Source organism: Pyrus communis, chromosome 11, assembly GCF_963583255.1.
Source record: "Pyrus communis chromosome 11, drPyrComm1.1, whole genome shotgun sequence".
Lineage (NCBI taxonomy): Eukaryota > Viridiplantae > Streptophyta > Magnoliopsida > Rosales > Rosaceae > Pyrus > Pyrus communis.
Window position 1 is genome coordinate 6,521,475 of NC_084813.1, and position 24,228 is coordinate 6,545,702.

At 37.5% G+C, this 24,228-nt stretch overlaps 3 protein-coding genes across 3 annotated transcripts; all 3 read right to left on the reverse strand.

Annotated features, from left to right (window-relative positions):
- Positions 1–5,822: 5,822 nt before the first annotated feature.
- On the reverse strand, positions 5,823–7,423 carry LOC137708946 (uclacyanin-3-like). Its single transcript, XM_068448103.1, has 3 exons — positions 7,219–7,423; positions 7,124–7,142; positions 5,823–6,216 (listed from the first exon to the last, which is right to left on the reverse strand). The coding sequence occupies exons 1-3, from the start codon at positions 7,421–7,423 to the stop codon at positions 5,823–5,825; spliced, it is 618 nt and encodes a 205-aa protein (XP_068304204.1).
- A 1,327-nt stretch (positions 7,424–8,750) lies between these two features.
- On the reverse strand, positions 8,751–10,224 carry LOC137709412 (umecyanin-like). The gene is made up of 2 exons (XM_068448504.1): positions 9,908–10,224; positions 8,751–9,547 (listed from the first exon to the last, which is right to left on the reverse strand). The coding sequence occupies exons 1-2, from the start codon at positions 10,083–10,085 to the stop codon at positions 9,087–9,089; spliced, it is 639 nt and encodes a 212-aa protein (XP_068304605.1). The 5' UTR covers positions 10,086–10,224; the 3' UTR covers positions 8,751–9,086.
- A 6,223-nt stretch (positions 10,225–16,447) lies between these two features.
- LOC137709529 (cucumber peeling cupredoxin-like) lies at positions 16,448–22,452 on the reverse strand. Its single transcript, XM_068448614.1, has 3 exons — positions 22,240–22,452; positions 21,499–21,514; positions 16,448–17,160 (listed from the first exon to the last, which is right to left on the reverse strand). The coding sequence occupies exons 1-3, from the start codon at positions 22,399–22,401 to the stop codon at positions 16,703–16,705; spliced, it is 636 nt and encodes a 211-aa protein (XP_068304715.1). The 5' UTR covers positions 22,402–22,452; the 3' UTR covers positions 16,448–16,702.
- Between the last annotated feature and the right edge of the window lie 1,776 nt (positions 22,453–24,228).

Consider the following 24,228-nt stretch of genomic DNA (forward strand, 5'->3'; position numbering starts at 1 on the left):
TGCTTTAGTGAGAGCGAGGAGGCCAGAATTCAGGCTGGTGGACGACTCTGGCGTGGTGGTACGACGAGTTTTTTTCTTTTCACAAAATCTTGGATTTTCAATTTTTTGAGTAAGGGTCGAATTGGATTTAAACACTTATGAGGTAAACTTAGATGTGTAGTGGGGTGTGACTAAGAAAACTTCAATGATAATGCACTGTATTTTTTATGATCAAGTGTGATTCACGTTATATGTCGCTTCATTAAACAATTATGTACAACTTGGTGTAATATATATTAATTCTGAAAATATAGCAATATTGTAGCATGCCTATAAAAAAAATTTGAGTCCCAACTCAATTTTCAAGGGTTCCTTCCATTGTTTTTTTTTTTTTTTTGGTTCAAAGTAGTGTTACTACGTGCATAGATAGCCAAAATCAATTGGAGTGCGAGAACAACTCAAGATCTCGATTCAGCTGTGAAGAACTGATGTAGGGCTTGTTTAAAAGTGATTTTAAAATGATTGAAAGCATTTTTTGTGAAATTAATTATGGGTTCCAAAAACACATTAAGTGCTTCTTTGGAAGAAGCACTCGATATGTACTTGGATTTTTACTAAAGATTAATTTCAAAAACATTTTCATCAGATACGCTTTCAATCATTTTAAAAACACTTCCAAATGAGCCTATAACCACCAATAAAAAAATTACCCTCAAACTCTCGATTCTCGAATAGGCACACATAGCTTGATAATTTCCTAGTGGTTATATGAAGAGATCGACAAGTGTGAAGTTTCCTAGTGGTTATAGTTTTACTCACCAGTTAACTTCAACTAAGTTCAAACTCTTCCCTTCTTTATCGCTTATATTAAAAAAAAAAGAAGGTAGAATCACATGTACAACTTCAAAACAATCTACAGATAAAATATTGGTTATTAACTTAAGTATTGAAGGGCTCTTAGGGCTGGATCCCTGAAGTCTCTAAGTTTACTTTCTTTCTGTTTGCATGCTACATTTTATACCAACGTCTTGTCAAATCTGCCAAATAAAGAGCTGCCTCCCCAACTTATGAAATTCACTTTCAACAGTAACCAATCCGTTGATATCACAACCGTTGAAAGACAAAGGATAATTCACTTTAATTTCAAGGAATATGATATCCACACATCTCATTTTACTTCTCGCATATTTTTTTAATTTTCGACATTCGGATCAAATAAATTAAAAAAAATTAACAAATAAAAATTTTTAAAAATATGTAAAAATTAAAATAAAATATGTGGATAGCGTATCTCTAATTTCAGAACCTGGCCCCGATGAAAGTGTTAACTTTTTTAAAGGTTGGATGGATGTTGGTTGGAATCTTATACGTGTCAAAAGTATATTGGGCCGGCATATAAAGAGAACTTAAAAGCGGACAAAATGAGAGAAGTAGTATTGTGTGTGACCAGAACATTCACAGTGCATAATGGGATAGTGGAACTGCACATTCCATACAACACATGGGTTCATTGGAATGCAAATTATACTCGAACTCCAGAAAATGTACTTTAACTGGTCGAAGTGTTACTAGAAAAAAAAAATTATACGTCGTGTTTGATACAAAAGATTAGATTAAAATGGATAAGTGACTATTTTAAGGTATGTTAGAAGGAGAAATGAATTTTTTTATAGCTAATTTGGAGGTAAGAAATGTATTAATCAAGGTTATATGTTTGATTTTCATTGAATGTAAATCAACTATAAATAGTCCTACAATTGAAATAGGAATGTGATATTAGGGTTTAATACTAAGATTGTATGACATCTCATTATATTAGCTTTATACAAGAATGCTCTCCTAAGGTTCTCATTTTGAAGACCTGTGAAATTCTCTTTTATCTGAGCTATTAAATTGATCTAAGAGTAGATTAACCTATAAGCTTAACTTATCATTGTTTTACCTTAACAAACTATATGCAGCAAATGAATTAAATTAACAAAAATTTTAAAAATAATCTCTTCCACCAGGATTGCAATTCGTCTCATCTTCTTCCCAAGCCCTCTCTCCCCTCTGCAATCCTCCTAAAATTTGAATTCTCTTTCAAGATTTGTAATCAAATCGTGCCCTAATGGCTTTGTAATCATAAGGAGGAGAGGATGATGCACATCAACTCAGCACAATCCTTTTGGCTATTTGAATTAGATCAAAGAAGCACAAACGTGGTGGCGGCCACTGTTTGATGTGAATTCACTGCAAGGTAGATGGCAAAATACGGGATTGTCTCCAATAAACTTAGGGCCTTCGATAATATCTGCAAGGCCGCTTGTTTGGACCCGTCGGCAATGGCAGTTGGAAATCTGAAACATGTGAGAAATCTGGGGAAAGACGTCTCTGCCAACTGGAAGGAATTTTCACCCGTGAACTTTTTTTTTGTTCTTTATTTAATCTATTTGATATATTGTAATGGTATAACAAACGTTAATTCATCTTAGATCAATCTAATGGCTCATATAAAAGAGGATCTTACAGGTCCTCAAAATGAGAACCTTAGGAGAGCATGCTCTCTTAAGGTCTTCTTTTTTAGGACATGTGAGGACCTCTTTTATACGAGTCATAGGATAAATGTAACGGTGCAAAAACTGATGAGTTTATATAATCGTTTTACACTTAATCGTCATAAACAATTAAACCATTTAATTTTCCTTACTCAACTTCATATTATTCTTCAATCTTTACCTTAAGTGGTGTACGTTCCATTGGATTCTAATTAGCGAGGCAGTAGGCGATTAGAATTCTTACTAATCGATTGTAAATTTTAACTTATTTTCAATTCTCCTTTTAGTGAAGATTAATGATTGCTTATTTTTAAGACTTATACAAACCATGAGTGACACCTAGCAATATATCATAGCTACCTAAGCTAAGCATAAGAGGTGGAGAACCTATTTAGTTTGGGCAAAGTTGAATGTCATTCCACATGAGTAGTCTTATGTTGATGTAGTGAACATGTGCCACTAATAGCATGGTCAATTAAGCTTAACAATTTTGTGACTCTTTCTTCTTTTTCAAAGAATCCATACTTAACGATCCAAAACATCCATCAAAGGCCAACTTGTAACTTATGTATTCAAGGTGTTACATTTTAGTAGGGTTTGTCACTCCTTAGTAACCTTTTGAGTTTTAGACATCATTGTATTCTAACTAAAATGAAAAAAATTATTCATGGTCCATTTTAGAAATCTCCACAGACTTCCAAGCCATATTACACGTGTCATAAGATTAGCATTGACTATGGGACCTTTTGGCAAAGAAACATTGCTTCTTTCTTTATTGCATAACAGAATTTTGAACAGAAGAATTTCTTTATTGATGGTACACTAAAAAGAATCATCACGGGGATTCTTATACACAACCGAAAAGAGACTAATCAAATACAATTTGGGGCCACACACCCTATTTTACTTCTCATACATCTTTTTAATTTTTGAAAGAATTAAAAAAGATCAAGAGAAATAAATTATCAAAGGGTGTGTAAGAAGTAAAATAGGGTATAGGGATAGTACAACCCCACAATTTACCTGGGACCATCAAGAAAGACTAAAAAATGATTGGATCATCAATATAGTAATTAATTAAGTCTGTTGATGTCTTCACGGTAACTAAGGTATCGTTTGGTATGCAGACGGGACGGGACGAAACGAAATGCGACGGGACGGGACGGGATGAGACAGGACGGAACGGAACGGAACGGGAGCAAAGATGCCCTCGGATGGAAACAAGGAGGAAGAAGAAGGAGACGGAGAGGTTATAATTTTGTGTTCCATGGATGTGGAACGAGTCGTTCTAGGGAGGTGAGGTGGAACAAAAATTCACCAAAAACTCGTCCCATAGAACAGCTCGTTCCACCCGTTTTAGGCGCACCAAACGTGGGGCGGAACGCCTTGTCTCACTCTGTTTCGTCCCGTCCCACGTACCAAACGGTACCTAAAAGAACAAACCCACGACAAGAGCCGCGACCGACAAAGTGAAACTAGCCAAAACAGCAGGTGAGGAAGAATCCAGGGGAGGCTGAGACCCCGGGGTGATGTTCACAGTGGATTCACTTCCTATGATACCTCCGACCACATGTAATTTCTGCCCTGCCACACTGTGCAAAAACAGTGCCACAATCACACCAAAAACAATCATCACCTTGCTCTCCATCTCTCTGTCTTTCTACCGGATTGTGTTATTGTTGTAGGATATACCAAGAACTGAAGCCTACAAATAGGAAGGCCAAAGCTCAAGAGTAAAGAAAGGGCAAGAAATTAAAGACATGTTGGCATGGAGTCTTTGACGCGTCGGCCCGGCCTCCTTGACGTGAAACGAACGAGTATATCCCATCGTGATTGACTTTTTATGACTGGTAGGTCAACATTTATGGGAAAAGGACCACACTTTTCAGATTTGAATATAAGAATTATTTTGTTTAATTCAAATAATAAGGTGATGAATTATGCTTTCATTTGAGTAATAGCTTGGAAATTACAGATGGTTTGAATTCAAGTAATAAGGTGAAGAATTATATGCTTTTATCAGGCTGATTAAATGTAGTCCCCTCTTAACCCATCTTCAATCAAAATGACTAAATATAGCCCCGTCTAGAATTATAGCCATGTAAAAAAGTATTTTTAATGAATAGTATCATACTATATTCATATATCATCTCTAACTGAATAAGTTAAACATAACTCGTCAATAATTTATTGATTTTAAGTTTATTCTCTGAATTTATTGATTAATTTAATTAAACTACTACTTATACCATATTAAAATAAAATCAAATATTACTTTTGAGTGCTACATGAATGACAACTTCTGGTTTTTTTTTTTTTTGTCAAATAATTGGTTTTGTTATATTAGACGTTAGATTAGCCACCGACAATGTTTAAACCTACACCGTTATGCAATGACTCAACACCTTTCCACCACTGTGGTAAATGATCACTTGTGAAGGACAACTTCTTTCACTAGAAGACACTTGAAAAGATTTTTCACAAGAATTTCAACAATTTATCAGTAATAATAAAAAGGGTAAAGTACAAAAAACTATCTCAACTATTGGTGTCACAACACTTTCATGCCTCATCTTTTAAAATTGACAATGTGATACCTCATCTTTCGAATTTGTGTCAATGTCAGACCTCCGTTAGTTTTTCTGTTAATTGTTTTGTTAAATGCTGACATGGCTTAAGATGGGCTCCACTCCTTAGTCCAACTGGATTAAAAAATTAACTAATATTTCTATTTAATATTTTTATCCCCTACAAATTCATCACCCTCACCAAATTTAAATTTGTAACCAAACAACCCCACAATCCTCCTCTTCCGCCATCACCACAACCCCAAACTCTCTCTCCATACAGTTACACCACATCGACGCCAGGGCGCTTAACGAAACCCCCACCCAACTCTTCCACCTCCGCCTCCAGCGTGACGCCTTCAGTGTCGATCATGTGCTCTTTTTGTGCATTTATGTTATGGATACGAAATTGAGAGGACAGACGTTCACAAAAAAGTTCGAAGAGTTACATGTGCCATAAGATTAGCATTGACTATAGGACCATTTGGCCGAAAAACATTCCTTCTTTCTTCATTGCAAAACAGAATTTTGAACAAACGAATTCCTCTATTGATAGTATACTAAAAAAACATCACCCTGTACGGGTTCCTTATACGAAACAGATACAAAATTACTTAGAGCAAAAGAGAGAGACTAAAATCAAATTCCATTTACTTTTGTACCATCAAGATAGACAATATCAAAAAGGTTGGATCACCGATATAGTAATTAATTAGGACTGTGGATGTCTTCATGGTAACTAAAAGAGCAAACCCACGATAAGAGCCGCAGCCGACAAAGAGAAACTAGCCAAAACAGCAGGTGAAGAAGAGCCCAGCGGTGGCGGCGACCCCGGGGTGTTGTTCACGGTGGGTACTCCCCCATTCATGGATGGTGATGAAGCTGGGACTGGTGCGCAAGCGGCAGGGTCATTTGATGTAGGGGAAGGGGTAGTTGGAGGGGTGTTAGTGGTAGAGGGTGGTGGTGGTACAGAAGGTGCGGCACCTGGGGAGGCAGCTGAGACGGTGATGGCTAGTTTCTGGCCCGACTGGCAATGACGGCCATAAGTGCAGATGTAGTAGTGGTCGCCTGAAGAGGTGAGAGTGATGTTTGCTGGGCCAGTTGTGATAGCCGTGCCAATTGGGTTTTCCGAACTGCATGAGTCGAATGATGCTTTGGGTACTTCTTACTCAACTTCATATTATTCTTCAATCTTTACCTTAAGTGGTGTACGTTCCATTGGGTTCTAATTAGCGAGGCAGTAGGCGATTAGAATTCTTATTAATCGATTGTAAATTTTAACTTATTTTCAATTCTCCTTTTAGTGAAGATTAATGATTGCTTATTTTTAAGACTTCCACAAACAGTGAGTGACACCTAGCAATATATCATAGCTACTTAAGCTAAGCATAAGAGGTGGAGTTGAATGTCATTCCACATGAGTAGTCTTATGTTGATGTAGTGAACATGTGCCACTAATAGCATGGTCAATTAAGCTTAACAATTTTGTGACTCTTTGTTCTTTTTCAAAGAATCCATACTTAACGATCCAAAACATCCATCTAAGGCCAACTTGTAACTTCTGTATTCAAGGTGTTACATTTTAGTAGGGTTTGTCACTCCTTTATAACCTTTTGAGTTTTAGGCATCATTGTATTCTAACTAAAATGAAAAAAATTATTCATGGTCCATTTTAGAAATCTCCACAGAATTCCAAGCCATATTACACGTGTCATAAGATTAGCATTGACTATGGGACCATTTGGCAAAGAAACATTGCTTCTTTCTTTATTGCATAACAGAATTTTGAACAGAAGAATTTCTTTATTGATGGTACACTAAAAGAATCATCACGGGGATTCTTATACACAACCGAAAAGAGACTAATCAAATACAATTTGGGGTGTGTGGATTTGGGGTGTGATAACCACACACCCCATTTTACTTCTCACATATCTTTTTAATTTTTGAAAGAATTGAAGAAGATCAAGAGAAATAAATTATCAAGGGGTGTGTAAGAAATAAAATAGGGTATGGGGATAGCACAACCCCACAATTTACCTGGGACCATCAAGAAAGACTAAAAAATGATTGGATCATCAATATAGTAATTAATTAAGTCTGTCGATGTCTTCACGGTAACTAAAAGAACATACCCACGACAAGAGCCGCGACAGACAAAGTGAAACTAGCCAAAACAGCAGGTGAAGAAGAATCCAGGGGAGGCTGAGACCCCGGGGTGATGTTCACAGTGGATTCACTTCCTATGCTACCTCCGACCACATGTACTTTCTGCCCTGCCACACTGTGCAAAAACAGTGCCACAATCACACCAAAAACAATCACCACCTTGCTCTCCATCTCTCTGTCTTTCTACCGGATTGTGTTATTGTTGTAGGATATACCAAGAACTGAAGCCTACAAATAGAGAAGGCCAAAGCTCAAGAGTAAAGAAAGGGCAACAAATTAAAGACATGTTGGCATGGAGTCTTTGACGCGTCGGCCCGGCCTCCTTGACGTGAAACGAACGAGTCTATCCCAGCGTGATTGACTTTTTATGACTGGTAGGTCAACATTTATGGGAAAAGGATCACACTTTTCAGATTTGAATATAAGAATTATTTTGTTTAATTCAAATAATAAGGTGATGAATTATGCTTTCATTTGAGTAATAGCTTGGAAATTATAGATGGTTTGAATTCAAGTAATAAGGTGAAGAATTATGCTTTTATCAGGCTGACTAAATGTAGTCCCCTCTTAACTCATCTTCAATCAAAATGACTAAATATAGCCCCGTCTAGAATTATAGCCATGTAAAAAAGTATTTTTTAATGAATAGTGTCATGCCATATTCATATACCATCTCCAACTGAATAAATTAAACATAACTCGTCAATAATTTATTGATTTTAAGTTTATTCTCTGAATTTATTGATTAATTTAATTAAACTACTACTTATACCATATTAAAATAAAATCAAATGTTACTTTTGAGTGCTACGTGAATGACAATTTCTGGTTTTTTTTTTTTTTTTTTTGTCAAATAATTGGTTTTGTTATATTAGACGTTAGATTAGCCACCGACAAGGTTTAAACGTACACCGTTATGCAAGGACTCAACACCTTTCCACCACTGTGGTAAATGATCACTTGTGAAGGACAACTTCTTTCACTAGAAGACACTTGAAAAGATTTTTCACAAGAATTTCAACAATTTATCAGTAATAATAAAAAGGGTAAAGTACAAAAAACTATCTCAACTATTGGTGTCACGACACTTTCATGCCTCATCTTTTAAAATTGACAATGTGATACCTCATCTTTCGAATTTGTGTCAATGTCAGATCTCCGTTAGTTTTTCTGTTAATTTTTTTGTTAAATGCTGACATGGCTTAAGATGGGCTCCACTCCTTAGTCCAACTGGATTAAAAAATTAACTAATATTTCTATTTAATATTTGTATCCCCTACAAATTCATCACCCTCACCAAATTTAAATCTGTAACCAAACAACCCCACAATCCTCCTCTTCCGCCATCGCCCCAACCCCAAACTCTCTCTCCATACAGTTACACCACATCTATGCCAGGGCGCTTAACGAAACCCCCACCCAACTCTTCCACCTCCGCCTCCAGCGTGACGCCTTCAGTGTCGATCATGTGCTCTTTTTGTGCATGTATGTTATGGATACGAAATTGAGAGGACAGACGTTCACAAAAAAGTTCGAAGAGTTACATGTGCCATAAGATTAGCATTGACTATAGGACCATTTGGCAGAAAAACATTCCTTCTTTCTTCATTGCAAAACAGAATTTTGAACAAACGAATTCCTCTATTGATAGTATACTAAAAAAACATCAACCTGTACGGGTTCGTTATACGAAACAGATACAAAATTACTTTGAGCAAAAGAGAGAGACTAAGATTAAATTCCATTTACTTTTGTACCATCAAGATAGACAATATCAAAAAGGTTGGATCACGGATATAGTAATTAATTAGGACTGTGGATGTCTTCATGGTAACTAAAAGAGCAAACCCACGATAAGAGCCGCAGCCGACAAAGAGAAACTAGCCAAAACAGCAGGTGAAGAAGAGCCCAGCGGAGGCGCCGACCCCGGGGTGTTGTTCACGGTGGGTACTCCCCCATTCATGGATGGTGATGAAGCTGGGACTGGTGCGCAAGCGGCAGGGTCATTTGATGTAGGGGAAGGGGTAGTTGGAGGGGTGTTAGTGGTAGAGGGTGGTGGTGGTACAGAAGGTGCGGCACCTGGGGAGGCAGCTGAGACGGTGATGGCTAGTTTCTGGCCCGACTGGCAATGACGGCCATAAGTGCAGATGTAGTAGTGGTCGCCTGAAGAGGTGAGAGTGATGTTTGCTGGGCCAGTTGTGATAGCCGTGCCAATTGGGTTTTCCGAACTGCATGAGTCGAATGATGCTTTGGGTACTTCTTGTACATCGTGTGCGTTGGTGGCGAAGTTGAAAGCTGGAGAAATAATTAAGAAACATCAAATGTGAGAAACATGAGTGATGGATAGTTTACCTTGGAATAATTTCAAGGCTAGCGGAAATTAATTGAAACTTCATTTGATAATTATTGTCGATCATGTGCTCTTATTTTACGGAAATACTCGTGGATTCACTTCAAATATACTCTCTCTCTCTCTCTCTCTCTCTCTCTCTATATATATATATATATATATTATTAATGTGATCAGTAAATGTGGAGTCCTAACTGGGTTTGTCTAGCTGGTTCATTTGAAGAAGAGAGTGTTACACTATTGAGTTCACGAAGTTACTAACTTAATAAGAAGACGATGTAAATCGGAAGAGAAGTGAATCTTACTGAGAGTATCACTAACAACGAACTTGTTACTTGCAGCCCAAGTGACATACTCTTGTGCACCAGATTGAGGGATGGTCCAACCTATGCTTCCTCCCACCACATGTCCCGTCTGTGCTGCAACATTTTGCAGGAACACAGCCACAACTACACAGAAAACAATCACCATCTTGCTCTCCATCTATCTAGCTCTGTTTCTCTCTAGGAAAATTGTGTAGTAGGCTGTGATTACTAAAGCAAATTGTTTTGTTTTAGGTAATCGCTGGTAAGAGTGTATGGCAAGGATACATGAATTGACGCCTATAAATAGAGAAGTAGGGAAAGCTGAAGAGTGTAATGAAAACGCAAGACAGACTTGGTACAGTCTTTTAGACGCGGCTGCCTTGAACAACAATGAGAAGATGCATGGGACGTCGGTCATCTTGACTTTGTTTTCTGGTGCATGTTTAGACTATTCTAGTCTATCATGTTGTACCGAGACCCAAAGTGGAAAGTTCCAACCTTTTTCATATCATACTACATTTCATGAAAAGACTTGTTCTCTTTTTCTTTTTTCTGTTTAAAGATGCTTGACTTTCTCTCATTAGTAGGTCAACATTAAGGGTTCTTAAAGTAATAAAACCAAATTATTATCGGGTTGAAGAATTCTTGTGATGTACATGTCGTATAGTCTAACGTGATAAACTTGGGGGACACGCCTAAACTTCCAAATTCCAGGATTTTGGAAATTTCCTTGGTGTTGCAGTTTTGGCTTAAGTTTTCTTGTATTTCTAGATAATATGAATGTACAAGGATACACATATATAAAAGAAAAGAAGGACCAGTTACATCCAACGGTCCTTAGACTAAACCCCTGAGACCAGCTATACTCTTTCATTAAAGGAGATTACACCAAACACTAGATATTAGCCATACTCCTTAATTGGAGGAAACCAACTACAAGACTAAGAAGAGATTTACACATAATCTGTCAGGAAAAACAGAAGGTGTCGTGCATCCACACCCATGATTTCTGGAATTGCATAATCTGTCAAGGGTTGGTAACTCTCAATACTTGGCTTCAATTTTCACTCTTATGTAAAAAAATTATTATTACGAAAGATCAATCTACAACAAATGAACAAGCTTTCTGATACAATGCTTCCCTTTTAACCAACTTCTACCGAGTTTTAAACTAACAATTTTGGCCCTCCACGCTCACTGGACAAACTAACAAACTTTCAACAACAGTTTGAAAAATAATTTGTTTGAATCATTGAAATACAATGTAGAATGTGAAGAAGTTGAGGTAAAATGAATAGGTGTATGGGAATAGCCTAACTTGCTTATAAGCACATGCAAGGTCTTTTTTTTTACGATGTGGGATTAACACCTCATAGGTGGCAAATTTTCAAGTCTAACACGTGGGCAATACAAATCGGATGACTTGAAGCACGCTAGGCTGCTGGGCTTTCTCACACAGGACAACATACTCTGATATCATGAAAAAGTTAAAGTTTCATCATAAAACTAATTAAATTTCTTCAAAATGTACCTATGCTCATCAAATAAGTTTTTTGAGAGATCACTCAATAGAAAGGGATTCCATAACTAGGAAAACTTACATTCCTATTTCAATATTGTAATCTTCAAAAGCCTGGTGATTTTAATTTTTAACAACAATAAATTTGGTCAAATCAGATTTTCCTTTACATGGACCTGACAAATGGGTTGTGATGTTTGGTCGTGTTAACTCATTATTTTAACACCTCATATCATGTCTTTCCATTCAACTTACACGAAAAAAATTCAAACCCAAACAAGGCCCGTTAAAGTAGTAGGTGACATGGCCCAGCTCACGTCCAGCCAACTGAAAATGTAGCAGTAAAAAGACATCAAGAATTCGTCTACGAGTTTAATCTGGGAATTATATTTTGACAAGGAAGACATTAGACGTCTTTGTTTATCGATATATAAATGTCAATAAATGAAATTCGTGTTTGATAATAATGTTTTGTAATATATATTTTAAGATGGTGGGGTGGTGGTGGAGATGATTGCAACAAGGGTGGTGCAAGTAGAAACAGTGGTGGTGGTAACAATAATGATGGAATATAAGTGGTGATAATAGCAAGGTGGGGATATGAATGGTGGCAGCTAAGGCTCACTGGAGGCAGCTAAGCTTAGTGAGAAAAGAAAAAAAAAAAACAGGCTAAATAGCCAAAATGGTCTCTGAAATTTGCATAACTCATCACTTTGGTCCCTGAAGATTGAAAATCAATAGAAATGATCCATGAGATTGTCCACCATCCATTATTTTGGTTCTTCCGTTAAAAACTCTTTAGGTAATTTTTAAAGTTTCGTAACTCAATTGTTTCTTAACCAAATTCGACCCATAATATATCAAAATGAAGATAGAAAAGTGTAGAACAAGATTATACCTATTTGGAAGCCCAATGGTTGTTGAAGATGACCGGAAAATAGCCTCAAATGTGACTGGTCTGCGGGAAAACTGGAAAACTCGCCAAAATTGGGTAAACTTTAAACGTTCATTCTTCAATAATCAACGAAATTGAGTGATTAAAAAACAATGATCATACTTCTCAATGACAAAAAGAGAATGGTATCTTTATAGATGGCTAACTCGCGATGGTTTAGCCGAAAAACGGCTCAAAAGTGGCTAACTTGAAAATGGTTAGCCATTTTCTAGCCATTTTTCGGTAAAACCATGATGAATTAGCAGTCAAGAAAGATTAATTCTCTTAGTCTCATCGAGAAGTATGATTTTCGTTTTTGAATCACTCGATTTCGTTGAGTATTGAAGAAGTTATGAACGTTTAAAATTTACCTAGTTTCTAGCGAGTTTTCCAGTGTTCTCGCGGACCAGTCACCTTTGAGGCTATTTTACAGCCATCTACAGAAATCATTGGGCTTCTAAATAGATATAATCTTATTCTACACTTTCCTATCTTCATTTTGATGTATTATGAGTCGAATTTGGTTAAGAAACAATTGAGTTACGAAGCTTTGAAAATTGCCCAAAGAATTTTTAATGGAATGACCAAAATGATGGATGATGGACAATTTCAGGGACCATTTCTATTGATTTTCAATCTCAGGGACCAAAGTGATGAATTATGCAAATATCAGGGACCATTTTGGCTATTTAGCCAAAAAATTATGATATTATAGAATTTGCAATGCCAATAACATTTTTTTAGTACATTGATATTTTTACACTAAGGGAAAAGGGAAGTTCGACAAAGCCTGAGATTCAAACCTAATACTTCTCATTTCCAAGTAAAGAAGATACCACCAGACCATAGTACTGAGTGACATACAAATAACATATTGATTATATTATTTATGCTCCTTTTAATGAAACACATATAAAAAGACATGTGGAGATTGAACTAACCATAATTGCACTACTTTCAGTTTATATTCTGAAATAGCCCATCATTGTAAAAGCATTTCTCCAAGTTGTGAAGTTGTGGCTTAATGGAGTTTAAGGAAAAAGAAAAAGCAAATGAAATTATAGACGATATTTTATTATGATAATATTTTTTTTCTTAAGTATAAGTAGATGTTAAGGTCTCTCCCATTAAAAAAAAAATTATAACTCCGTCCATGAATGGGAGGGGCAATGGTAGTAGGAATGCTCACATCGCCGGTGATGATGGTGGCAAAGATTGGTAGTGGCAATAATGGTGGTTGAGAAGTGGTGTGGATGATAGTGACAAAGATATGGTGAAGGCGGTGGTGGGATAGTGGTGGGGATCGTGGTAGTTGAGATAATAATGGTAGTGACAACAATAGCAGTTAAGATGTTAGGTTGACGATTATGGTGAATATATGTTGGTGGTGTGTATATGAACTTTCTTCTTCTTTTCTTTTGAACAACAATATTATCTACACTAAGGGGGTGGGGGAATGGGTTAAGCCTTACAATGAGCTAGCAATAATGTGGTTCAAATTCGCCGTTGGCGAGAATCAAACCTAAGACCTCTCAGTTATCAATGAAGAGAAATATCACTAGACCGTAGTACTAAATGGCTATGGTGGTGGTGTATATGAACTTTCTTCTTTTTCTTTTTTTCTTCTTTTTTTAAACAATAACGTTTAATAACTAAGTATGTCTTGCTTGATGTTTTACTAAAACTAAATATTGTCTTTAGTTTTTTCCATTTGAGTTTGTTCTTAAAAACCAACATATCAAATGTTGAGAGTTGATGAAGTGAGGACAAAATGTCCCACATCTGTGGGATAGACCAATGCAAAGGCTTATAAGATGTTGGGCTACTCTTGATATTGCCAATTGGTTTATGGTAGAACACCGATTTTTTCATGGTATCAAAGCTAGGTTGTCCCTTGTGTGAAAGCTCAAGGGCCACACGTGTTCACACATTACCCAATTTGTTGTCCATATGTAGGCTTAAAAATTGGTCACATGTGAGGGGGCATGTTGAGAGTTAATAATGTGAGGACAAAATGTCCCACACCGATGAGGTGTAGACCAAGGCAAGGGCTGATAAGATATTGAGCTATTTTCCATATTGTCAATTAGTTTTATAGTGAAACCCTAATTTCTTCGTCAAAGACATTTTACAATCGTTTTTTGTATTTTGTAAAATGAATAGTGGTAGTTGAGAAAATAATGACAGCAATAGCAGTTAAGATGATAGGTGTGACCATCATGGTAAGATTGGTGCTTGTGTATATGAACTTTCTTCTTAAATAGTAATTTCATTTAATAATTAAGTCTACATGTCTTGCTTGATGTTTTACTAAAACTAAATAGAGGGATGATAGACCCACCCTATTGTCTTATTTTTTTCATCCACATTATAATTTCACCCACTATAAAAAAAAATATAAACTAAAACCTTATTTTCCCATCCACTATTATTCCTAAAATAACCTTTATCACAGCACCACACCTTCATTCTTTGCACCCCCAATCCCTCCCTGAACTTCCTGTAGCAGCCAAATGTGTTAATTGGTAGCCATGGTTGCAAGTCAAGAGGACAAAGTAGGGAAGAAAGAGTAGCATGTGAAGGACAACTAACCCTCTTCCCCCTTATCATCCCATCCCTCTTCTCCTTCCGCCGCTCTCTTTCTCCTCCTCTTATCCTTGCCCTTCCTCCACCACCACAGTCTCCCGTGCTTCCTCTAATCCTCTGCCTTTGTTTTCAACCCAAAATCCCCAATCTTGGTATTGAAATGATACAAGGGCAAAATCTCAGATGAGTTTCCTTTGAAATTTGGATGGTCATTAGTCTCTTGCCTTCTGCAGCAATAGGTAACTATTGCGGTCTAGGCTACAAGAAAGTTTTAGACCAACAACAACTTTTGGTTGTGGCGGTTGAAGCTGAGGGAGAGATAAAATGGAAGAGAGAGAAAACCATAGGGGATGCACAGAGAGACAGTGGGGGGAGAGAAAAGGGGTAGGGTTTAAAAGTCTTTTTCTATAAGGATAAACATGTCACCAATATTTTCATTAAAATGTGGGTGAAAAAATAGGACAATAGAGTGGATTTATCAGCTTATTTTATGAGTTTGTTCTTAAAAACCAAGGTATCAAAGACATTTCACACTCGTTTTTTTTTTTTTTTTTTTTGGTAGTTTGTATAATGATTTTTTATTTTATTTTAAACACCACACACAAGTTTAACGTTCAAAGTTCCAACTTAGTGCATAACATTATTTTCAACTACAAGAATTCCTTTATTGATGGCACACTCCAAAAAATCATCACGGTTCTGTTATACAAAACCGATACAAAAATAAAAAAGAGATTAAAATAAATAACCATTTACCCTGCCCTATCAAGAAAGAAAATATATTAAAAAAAAAAAGAGAAATTAGGTTCTCATCCTTTTTTTTACTATTCCATTGATTAAATCCCTATTTATTTTCAATTTTTTATCAAAGTCCTTGGGTATTAATAACATCATTAATTATTTCAATAATAAAATATTTTTTTATTTCTACATATATTCATTTAATGTTAAATGTTACAATTAGTATATTTATATTTATGACTAAAATTTTTTATCATACATTTTTAGTTTGAGTTTGTACCCATTTTTAATTTGTAATTCTTTTTTAATTTGTACCAATTTTCTTTTCAGTTTTAATTTGTACCCATATATTAATTTCTTTTTGTGCCCATATTTTTTAAAGTTTATTTGTATTTGTATCCAGATATTTTTTTTATTTGTACTTTTTATTTTGCTAAATGTACCCATGCTAATTATATGTACCCATTCATGCAAAACTTTTTAATCTTAAAATGTACTCATTCTTAAATATACCAATTTGTTATATGTAAAATGTACAATTTTTTTATATAAAATCTATTCAAGTTTTTTCTAATCCATTTTTAAACTTATATGGATACAATATCCCCTTTTTCTTTTTTTTTTTTTTTTTGGTGATTTTGAAGAATGTACCCGTGTTTCGATACAATTAATTTTTTGGTTAATTTTGATGAATGCACCTATGTTTATATACATACACACACTCAATGGTATATTTATATTTTAATATTTTTAATCCCACAAATTATGGTTTTTTATTTAAAATCTCATTTATATAAACAACTAAAATTTCTAATTTTTAATTAAAAAAATATAGTAACGTACATAGAAATAAATTATCATATTTATTTCAGGGACCGTGATCAAAAATTAAAAACTAACAAAGTTTCAATCAAAGAATATTCATAACTAAGGACCGTATCCAAAGTCTCCCTAAAAAAAAATATTGGATGACCAATATGGTAAGTAAGAATGCCGATGTCTCTTCGTACTGCGCCTAAAAGAACAAACCCACGACAAGAGCCAAGGAGGATAAAACGAAGCTAGCTAAAACAACATGTGAAGAAGAACCCAACGGAGGCAGCGACCCGGGGGTGGTGTTCACGGTGGGTACTCCACTCATGGAAGGCGATGGAGCCGGGACAGGTTCACAAGCAGCAGGGCCGTTTGATGTGGGGGAAGGGGTAGTGGGAGGGGTGTTAGTTGTAGAGGGCGGTGGAGGCACAGAAGGTGCGGCACCTGGGGAGGCAGCTGTGACTGTGATGGCAAGTTTCTGGCCCGACTGGCAATGGCGGCCATAAGTGCAGATGTAGTAGTGGTCGCCTGCGGAGGTGAGAGTGATGTTTGCTGGGCCAGTTGTGATGGCTGTGCCAATTGGGTTTTCGGAACTGCATGAGTCGAAAGATGCTTTGGGTACTTCTAGTACATCGTGCGCGTTGGTGGCGAAGTTGAAAACTGGAAAATTATTAAGAATCATCAAATGTGAGAAAGTGATGGATAGTTACCTCGAAACAATCACAGTTGCACACTATTGAGTACCAACTGGTTGGTCCAGCTCGTTTATTTGAAGTTTGAATGTTACACTAATGAGTTCATGAAGTTATTAATTTAATGAAGACGGAGATGGAAAATAGATGAGAAGAGAAAATACCCAGAGTATCACTAACTACGTATTAAGGAAGATAACAAATCTTCCATTTCTGTTGATGTTAAACAGTTAAGTAAAAGCTAAATGTGGTTAGTTTGTTATTAACTATAGTTAGTTAGGATGGTTATAAGTTTATTTAAAATAGTCAAGGGTAGATTTGTAAAGAGCCAAAGGCTATATATATATTCTCTTCTGTGTAATTGGAATTTCATTGAGTAAAATACAATCTTGTAGAAGAAGTTTTATCGTTCTATATGGTTTCATCGCCAGTCGCCTCACGGCTCTTCTCGATCCTCTTCTCTTCCGCTCCGATCTTCTGATCTTCTGCTCTTCTGATTTGTACCTTGATTCAATTGTTCTCTGTGGTGACTTTGTTCTACTCCTGTTGATCTTGATCTGTTTCTTGCCCTCTCATGGCGACTTCGTCTGAGTCAGTGCTTGGTATCCCTCCCTCTTCTAACCCTAATTCCTCTTCATATTCCTCTCTCACAATCCAAAACATTGGCAGCATGGTGCCAATCAAGCTCAAGCGGACCAATTATCTGCCATGGTGTGCTCTGTTTTCTCCGATTCTTCGGCGATATCGTCTTCTTGGTATTGTCGATGGCACAAAACCCTGTCCCGCCCCTCTTCTGCCTGATTGCACTCTTAATCCGGATTTTGAAGTTTGGTATGAGAAAGATCAGAATCTTCTGATCTAGTTTAATTCCACGTTGTATGAAGAGGTAATTCATTTCACAGTTGGCATTTCGTCTTCTCGTGATCTATGGCTTAAGCTCGAACAAAGATTTGGGGGGTGTCTCTGATGCACATGTTCATCAGCTTCATTCTCGCCTTCAAAGTGTTCAGAAAGGTTCTCAATCCATGTCTGATTATTTGCAAGAGCTCAAAGAGATCTCCGACTCTCTCACTGCTGCTAGATCCTCAATTTCCGATCGCGATCTCATCGCTGCTACTTTGGCTGGTCTTCCTGATGAGTTTGAATCATTCACCGACTCCATCATGCTTCAGTTAACTTCTACATCTTTGGATGAATTGCATGGCTTGCTCCTTACCAAAGAGCTCTCTCTGAATCGTCGCAAAAAATGTGTCCCTTCCAGTATGTCTGAACCATTTCATGCCTTATCCATTCAAGCTCAACCCCCACTTCTTCCCAACCCACCTCAGGTGTATGTTGCTCAGAATCCACCACTTCAGCATTCTTTTCGTTATAATTCGAACCGTGGGTAGATCAATCGTGGCACTTATCGTGGCAATCGAGGTTCTTATCGTGGTAATTCTTTCACTAATAGCTTCCATCGTTCTCATTCATCTGCTCAATCTCGTGGCTCTTCTTCTAGTCTTCGGGCTTTTTGCCAGATTTGTGGTAACTCAAGTTATGAAGCGCTTGACTGCTTTGACCGTATAAATCCTGAAATCTGTGGTTGCATCCCTTTTGTTAAGCTCCAAGCAATGTGTGCTCGTTCTAATGCCAAGTCCTCTCCTACTTGGTTAATTGACTCAGGAGCTACTTCGCACATTACTAATGACATATCCCACATCAACTCTCCTACTCCCTACACTGGTGAAGACAAGGTTTATATAGGTGATGGTAAGAGTCTGTCCATTTCTCATGTTGGTTCATCTACATTACGAACTCCTACTTCTTCGTTTAAATTGTCAAATGTTCTGCATGTTCCTCACATACAACACAATTTGTTGTCTGCCTTTCAATTTCTCCGGGACAATTATTGTTCATTAACTCTTGATTCTGATGGATCCGTTGTTAAGGATCGTTCCACGGGGAAGACGCTTTTGTGAGGTTCAGTTAAAGATGGCTTCTATCCTTTGCAGTCTACCACATCTCCTAGTTTCGTCTCTGGTAATGCTTCTTCTTCACTTGCTGCCTCAGCCTTTGTCAGTATTAAAGCTCCAATAAAGATCTGGCATAGGCGCTTGGGTCATCCATCTTCTGCTATTTTCCGTCGGGTAATATCTACAAATAATCTTGCAATGCAAGGCAAGTCTACAGTTGATTTTTTCTGTTCAGATTGTGCATTGGCAAAGAACCACAAGCTTCCTTTTGGTTTGTCTTCTTTAGCAACTACTCACAGTCTTCAACTTGTACACTGTGATTTGTGGGGACCTGCCTTTGTTACATCTAGCAGTGGTTTCCGCTATTACTTACTTCTTGTTGATGATTTTAGTAAATACAGTTGGTTTTTTCCTTTGAAAGCAAAGTCGGATGTACTTTCTACATTTGTTGTGTTCAAGAACTATGTAGAAAATTTGCTTGGTAATAAAATCAAAGTGTTGCGTTCAGATTCAGGGGGTGAATTTACTGGTCATTCGTTTGCCTATTTTCTTAGTACATATGGTATTTTTCATCAATTCAGCTGTCCACACACGCCTAAACAAAATGGTTGTGCTGAGAGAAAACATCGTCATCTTGTTGAGACCGCTCGGACCCTACTTGTTGCTTCTCATGTCCCTCATGTGATTTGGGTCGAGGCTTTCTCTACTGCCCTTTATCTCATTAATCGTCTTCCAATTTCTGGTCTCTCACAATCTCTCTGGGAGATTTTGTTTCATCAACACCCGGATTATTCCAAACTCAAAGTTTTTGGTTGCCAATGTTTTCCATGGCTTAAACCTTATACTCACAGTAAATTGGATTCTAAAAGCAAGTGTTGTGTGTTCTTGGGTTATAGCCTTCAACACAAAGGTTATCGGTGTTTTGATCCGATTGGTAACCGAGTCTATATCTCTCGCTATGTGATCTTTAATGAAGACTACTATCATTTTCAGTCTCTGCCCCTTTCTCCTCCTCGCTCTGGCAATGTTACTCCAGTTACTTCTCCTTCAATGGATCTCTATTTTAGCAAGTATACTCATCCTGCTTCTTCTCCTCCTCCTGATTTTTCCCCAACTCCTGATGTTTCTACCCCTCCCGGTGCTTCTCCCACTCCAGCTATTTCTCCAACTTTGGTTGCTTCTCCACCTCCGGATGCTTCTCACTCTGCTTCTACCTATATGATTAACACTCATCCTATGGTTACCCGATCCAAAGCAGACATCTATAAACCTAAGGCTTATGCAGCAACTAAGCATCCTCTGCCCCTTACATTGGATTCTGTTCCCAGTACGTATTTACAAGCATCTAAGTTTGCTCACTGGCGAGCTGCGATGCAGGATGAGTACAATGCCTTACTGTCTACAGGAACTTGGTCCTTGGTTCCTTCTCATTCTTCTCAAAACATTGTTGGTTGCAAGTGGGTGTTTCGTGTCAAGAAGAAACCTGATGGTACTATGGATCGTTACAAGGCCCGACTTGTTGCCAAGGGTTTTCATCAACAAGCCGGCATTGATTTCCAAGAGACCTTTAGTCCGGTTGCTAAACCGGTTACCATTCGTATACTCCTTAGTCTTGTTGTTCAACATAATTGGTTTCTAAACCAGTTAGACATCAGCAATGCTTTTCTTCGTGGGGATTTAAAAGAGGATGTCTACATGCTTCAACCTCCGGGCTTTATTGATCCTCTCTTTCCCAGTCATGTGTGCAAACTTCAGAAATCGTTGTATGGTCTTAAGCAAGCCCCTCGAGCTTGGTTTGAAAAACTGTTTCAAGCTCTGCAGGACTTTGGCTTCCATCAATCTTCATCTGATGCATCTCTGTTTGTACTTAATGGTCCTCAATTGGTTATCGTTCTCGTTTATGTTGATGATATCCTTGTTACTGGCCCTAATTCTCATCTCTGTCATAAATTCATTCACCAGCTCAGTGATCGATTTCCAGTGAAGGATCTTGGTCCTTTACACTATTTCTTGGGGCTGGAAGTCCAGCGTTCTTCTCAGGGGATTTTTCTTCATCAAACTAAATATTTACTTGATCTTCTTCACCAGACCAATATGCAGGGTGCCAAACCTTGTTGCACACCCCTTGGCTCCCACAAACTGGATCATACTGGTTCTCTTCTACCCCATCCCACTGAGTATCGCTCAATTGTTGGAGGTCTTCAATACCTCACGTGGACTCGCCCGGAGCTTGCCTTTGTTGTCAATCAACTCTGCCAGTTCATGCATTCTCCTCGTGACCAACATTTACAAGCTGCCAAACGTGTTCTTCGATTTCTAAAAGGTTCTGTATCTCAGGGCATATGGTTTACCAAGGGTACTGTTGATCTCTCAGCCTACTCTGATGCTGATTGGGCTAGCAGCATGTTTGATCGACGCTTCACCAATGGCTATTGTGTCTTTCTTGGTCCCAACCTCATCAGCTGGAGTGCCAAGAAACAACATACTGTCGCCCGTTCTTCTACAGAAGCTGAATATAGGTCTCTAGCTCATATGGCTGCTGAACTCACTTGGGTTTGTAAAATCCTTCGTGACCTTCACTGTCCTCTTCCTAAACTGCCTACATTATGGTGTGATAATATTTCAGCCATCTCCTTAGCCTCTAATCCTGTTTTTCATGCTCGCACGAAGCATGTTGAGATTGATTATCATTATATTCGTGAACTAGTTCTAGCTAATCTCCTCAAAGTCCAGTTTGTTTGTAGTGCCGATCAATTAGCTGATCTTCATACCAAATCTTTGTCTAAACCTCAATTCCGATACTTGTGTTCCAAGCTTCCCATTGGAATCCACTCTGATTCCTCCTCTCGCTTGAGGGGGTGTATTAAGGAAGATAACAAATCTTCCATTTCTGTTGATGTTAAACAGTTAAGTAAAAGCTAAATGTGGTTAGTTTGTTATTAACTATAGTTAGTTAGGATGGTTATAAGTTTAGTTAAAATAGTCAAGGGTAGATTTGTAAAGAGCCAAAGGCTATATATATTCTCTTCTGTGTAATTGTAATTTCATTGAGTAAAATACAATCTTGTAGAAGAAGTTTTATCATTCTATACTACGAACTTGTTACTTGCAGCCCAAGTGACATACTCTTGTGCACCAGATTGAGGGATGGTCCAACCTATGCTGTCTCCCACCACATGTCCTGTCTGCGCTGCCGCAGTCTGCAAAAATACTGCAACTACAAAGCCAAAGACAATCACCATCTTGCTCTCCATCGACTAAATTTCTTTACTTCTACGAAAATTGTGTATTGTTGTTGTAGATGATCACTGATGAGAGTGTGTGGCAAGGATACTCGAATTGAAGCCTATAAATAGAGAAGGAAAAGCTGACGAGTAAAGAAAAAGCTAGTTAGACTTGTTGTAGTCTACGCGGCTGCCTTGAGAAAGAACAATGAGAACATGCATATTGTGAAGGCGGTCATCTTTGCTTGTTTGCTTGGTCCATGTCGGTCTTCCGTGTGGAACAGACACAAAGTGGAAAGTTCCTACTTTTTCTTTTTCTTTGTTTCTGTTTAATGATGCTTGACTCTCTCTAATTAGTAGGTCAACATTAAGGGTTCCTTTAAGTAATAAATCCTAATTAATTATTGGTTTGAAGAATTCCATTTATGTACAGGGTATAATTCAACGTCACTAAAATTTTGGTGAACCGCCTAAACTTCAAAAAGTTCCAAGATTTCAAAACTTTAATTCTTGGCTTAAAACCCCGTTTGGTTTTTTTTTTTTTGGTAAGCTAAAAAGGTGCTTTATACATAAGTTAGAAGTAAAAAGTGTTTGATGAAAATAAAATATCATGCTTATTTTTGAACACAATGGCTTCCATACAATAGTTTTTAAAAGCAACATGTATTTGCATTTGAAAGTTGTTTTCATAAAAAGCAGAGCCAAACCGTTCTAGAATAAGCTTTGCGATTTGATTCCCCTTATCTCTTTATCACCTCATGACAATTTTTTACTTTGTCTCATCTTTTTTGAAACTACACCAATGATTTGATTTTCCTTTTCGCTTGGATTCAATCACGCCCTATTTGTCAACGCCCATTTTTATTCAATGAAATAGTTTTCAGAGCTACTCGCTTATGCTACATGTTTGTTCGTTCTTCTCTTTCGCGGTGAATGGAATACCCTAAAATTCCTTGAATAACACACAACTTTGAAACTTCGCATAACCGCAAGTTTAAAATTCAAACTGATAGGGTCACAGGTGTCTCCTTTAGCCCACTATGTAGCGTTCGGTTAGCAGCTTAGGAGGCTCGAGTCATATTAAGTGCGATTACGATTGGCGGGCTACAGGCACGGGGATATGACCTCCTAACTCGAAAGTCCAATGCACCATCCGGCTTTCAGAAAGATTATACAACCTAAGGGTTGTGGGTTCTAACATTCAACCTGAGCTCTACACCATTCGAGCGAATGATGGAAATGGCAATCGGGAATCATCCGAGGGGTGGCTCTGAGTCCCAACCTTGAGTACGATTACTTTTATCTCGGACGACTGTACTAAGTCAAGTGCATTATGCAACACCATGACAAGGTTTGAAAGAGGCACCCAAACTAGGAACTCCTCAAGAGGAATTTTATTCCAATGAAGCTTCGTACTTGAAAGTGCCTTAGCCAAGCTAGCTAGTATAGTCCAATCGGAAACGTTCAACTTTGATGCATTCCAAAGGTGTTTCAAACCCACATGCAAGCGACCAAGTCCTTAACAAACTTTTGTTTAAAATTCACTAATGACGGACATGCAATTCAAACTGGAAGGAAGCCCTTTCTCAACAACACATTGTAATCCTTAAAATCTTCATCTCTAGAATGGGGTAAGCTGAACGAACAAAGCAACATGTCATTCGGAAGAAGGAAGGCTCATCTAAGTCAAAGCTCCAAAGAACATTCCAAACAAGGTTTCATAATTTCTCATCCTTAATCTGACCAATGCACAATGGTGAGCATGGAGTAAAACATTTTTCATGGGCTTAGACCTGGTGTCAAAGAAATGTGGTTCTTCGATTATCACAATGAAAACCCTTATGAACACCAAGCCTA

Bases quoted from the DNA above. Each gene is read 5' to 3' on its own strand.
- LOC137708946 (XM_068448103.1), bottom strand. From the start codon at position 7,423: ATGGAGAGCAAGGTGGTGATTGTTTTTGGTGTGATTGTGGCACTGTTT.
- LOC137709412 (XM_068448504.1), bottom strand. From the start codon at position 10,085: ATGGAGAGCAAGATGGTGATTGTTTTCTGTGTAGTTGTGGCTGTGTTC. The intron at 9,548-9,907 runs GTAAGATTCACT...TTATTTCTCCAG, and splicing joins CGTTGTTAGTGATACTCTCA to CTTTCAACTTCGCCACCAAC.
- LOC137709529 (XM_068448614.1), bottom strand. From the start codon at position 22,401: ATGGAGAGCAAGATGGTGATTGTCTTTGGCTTTGTAGTTGCAGTATTT.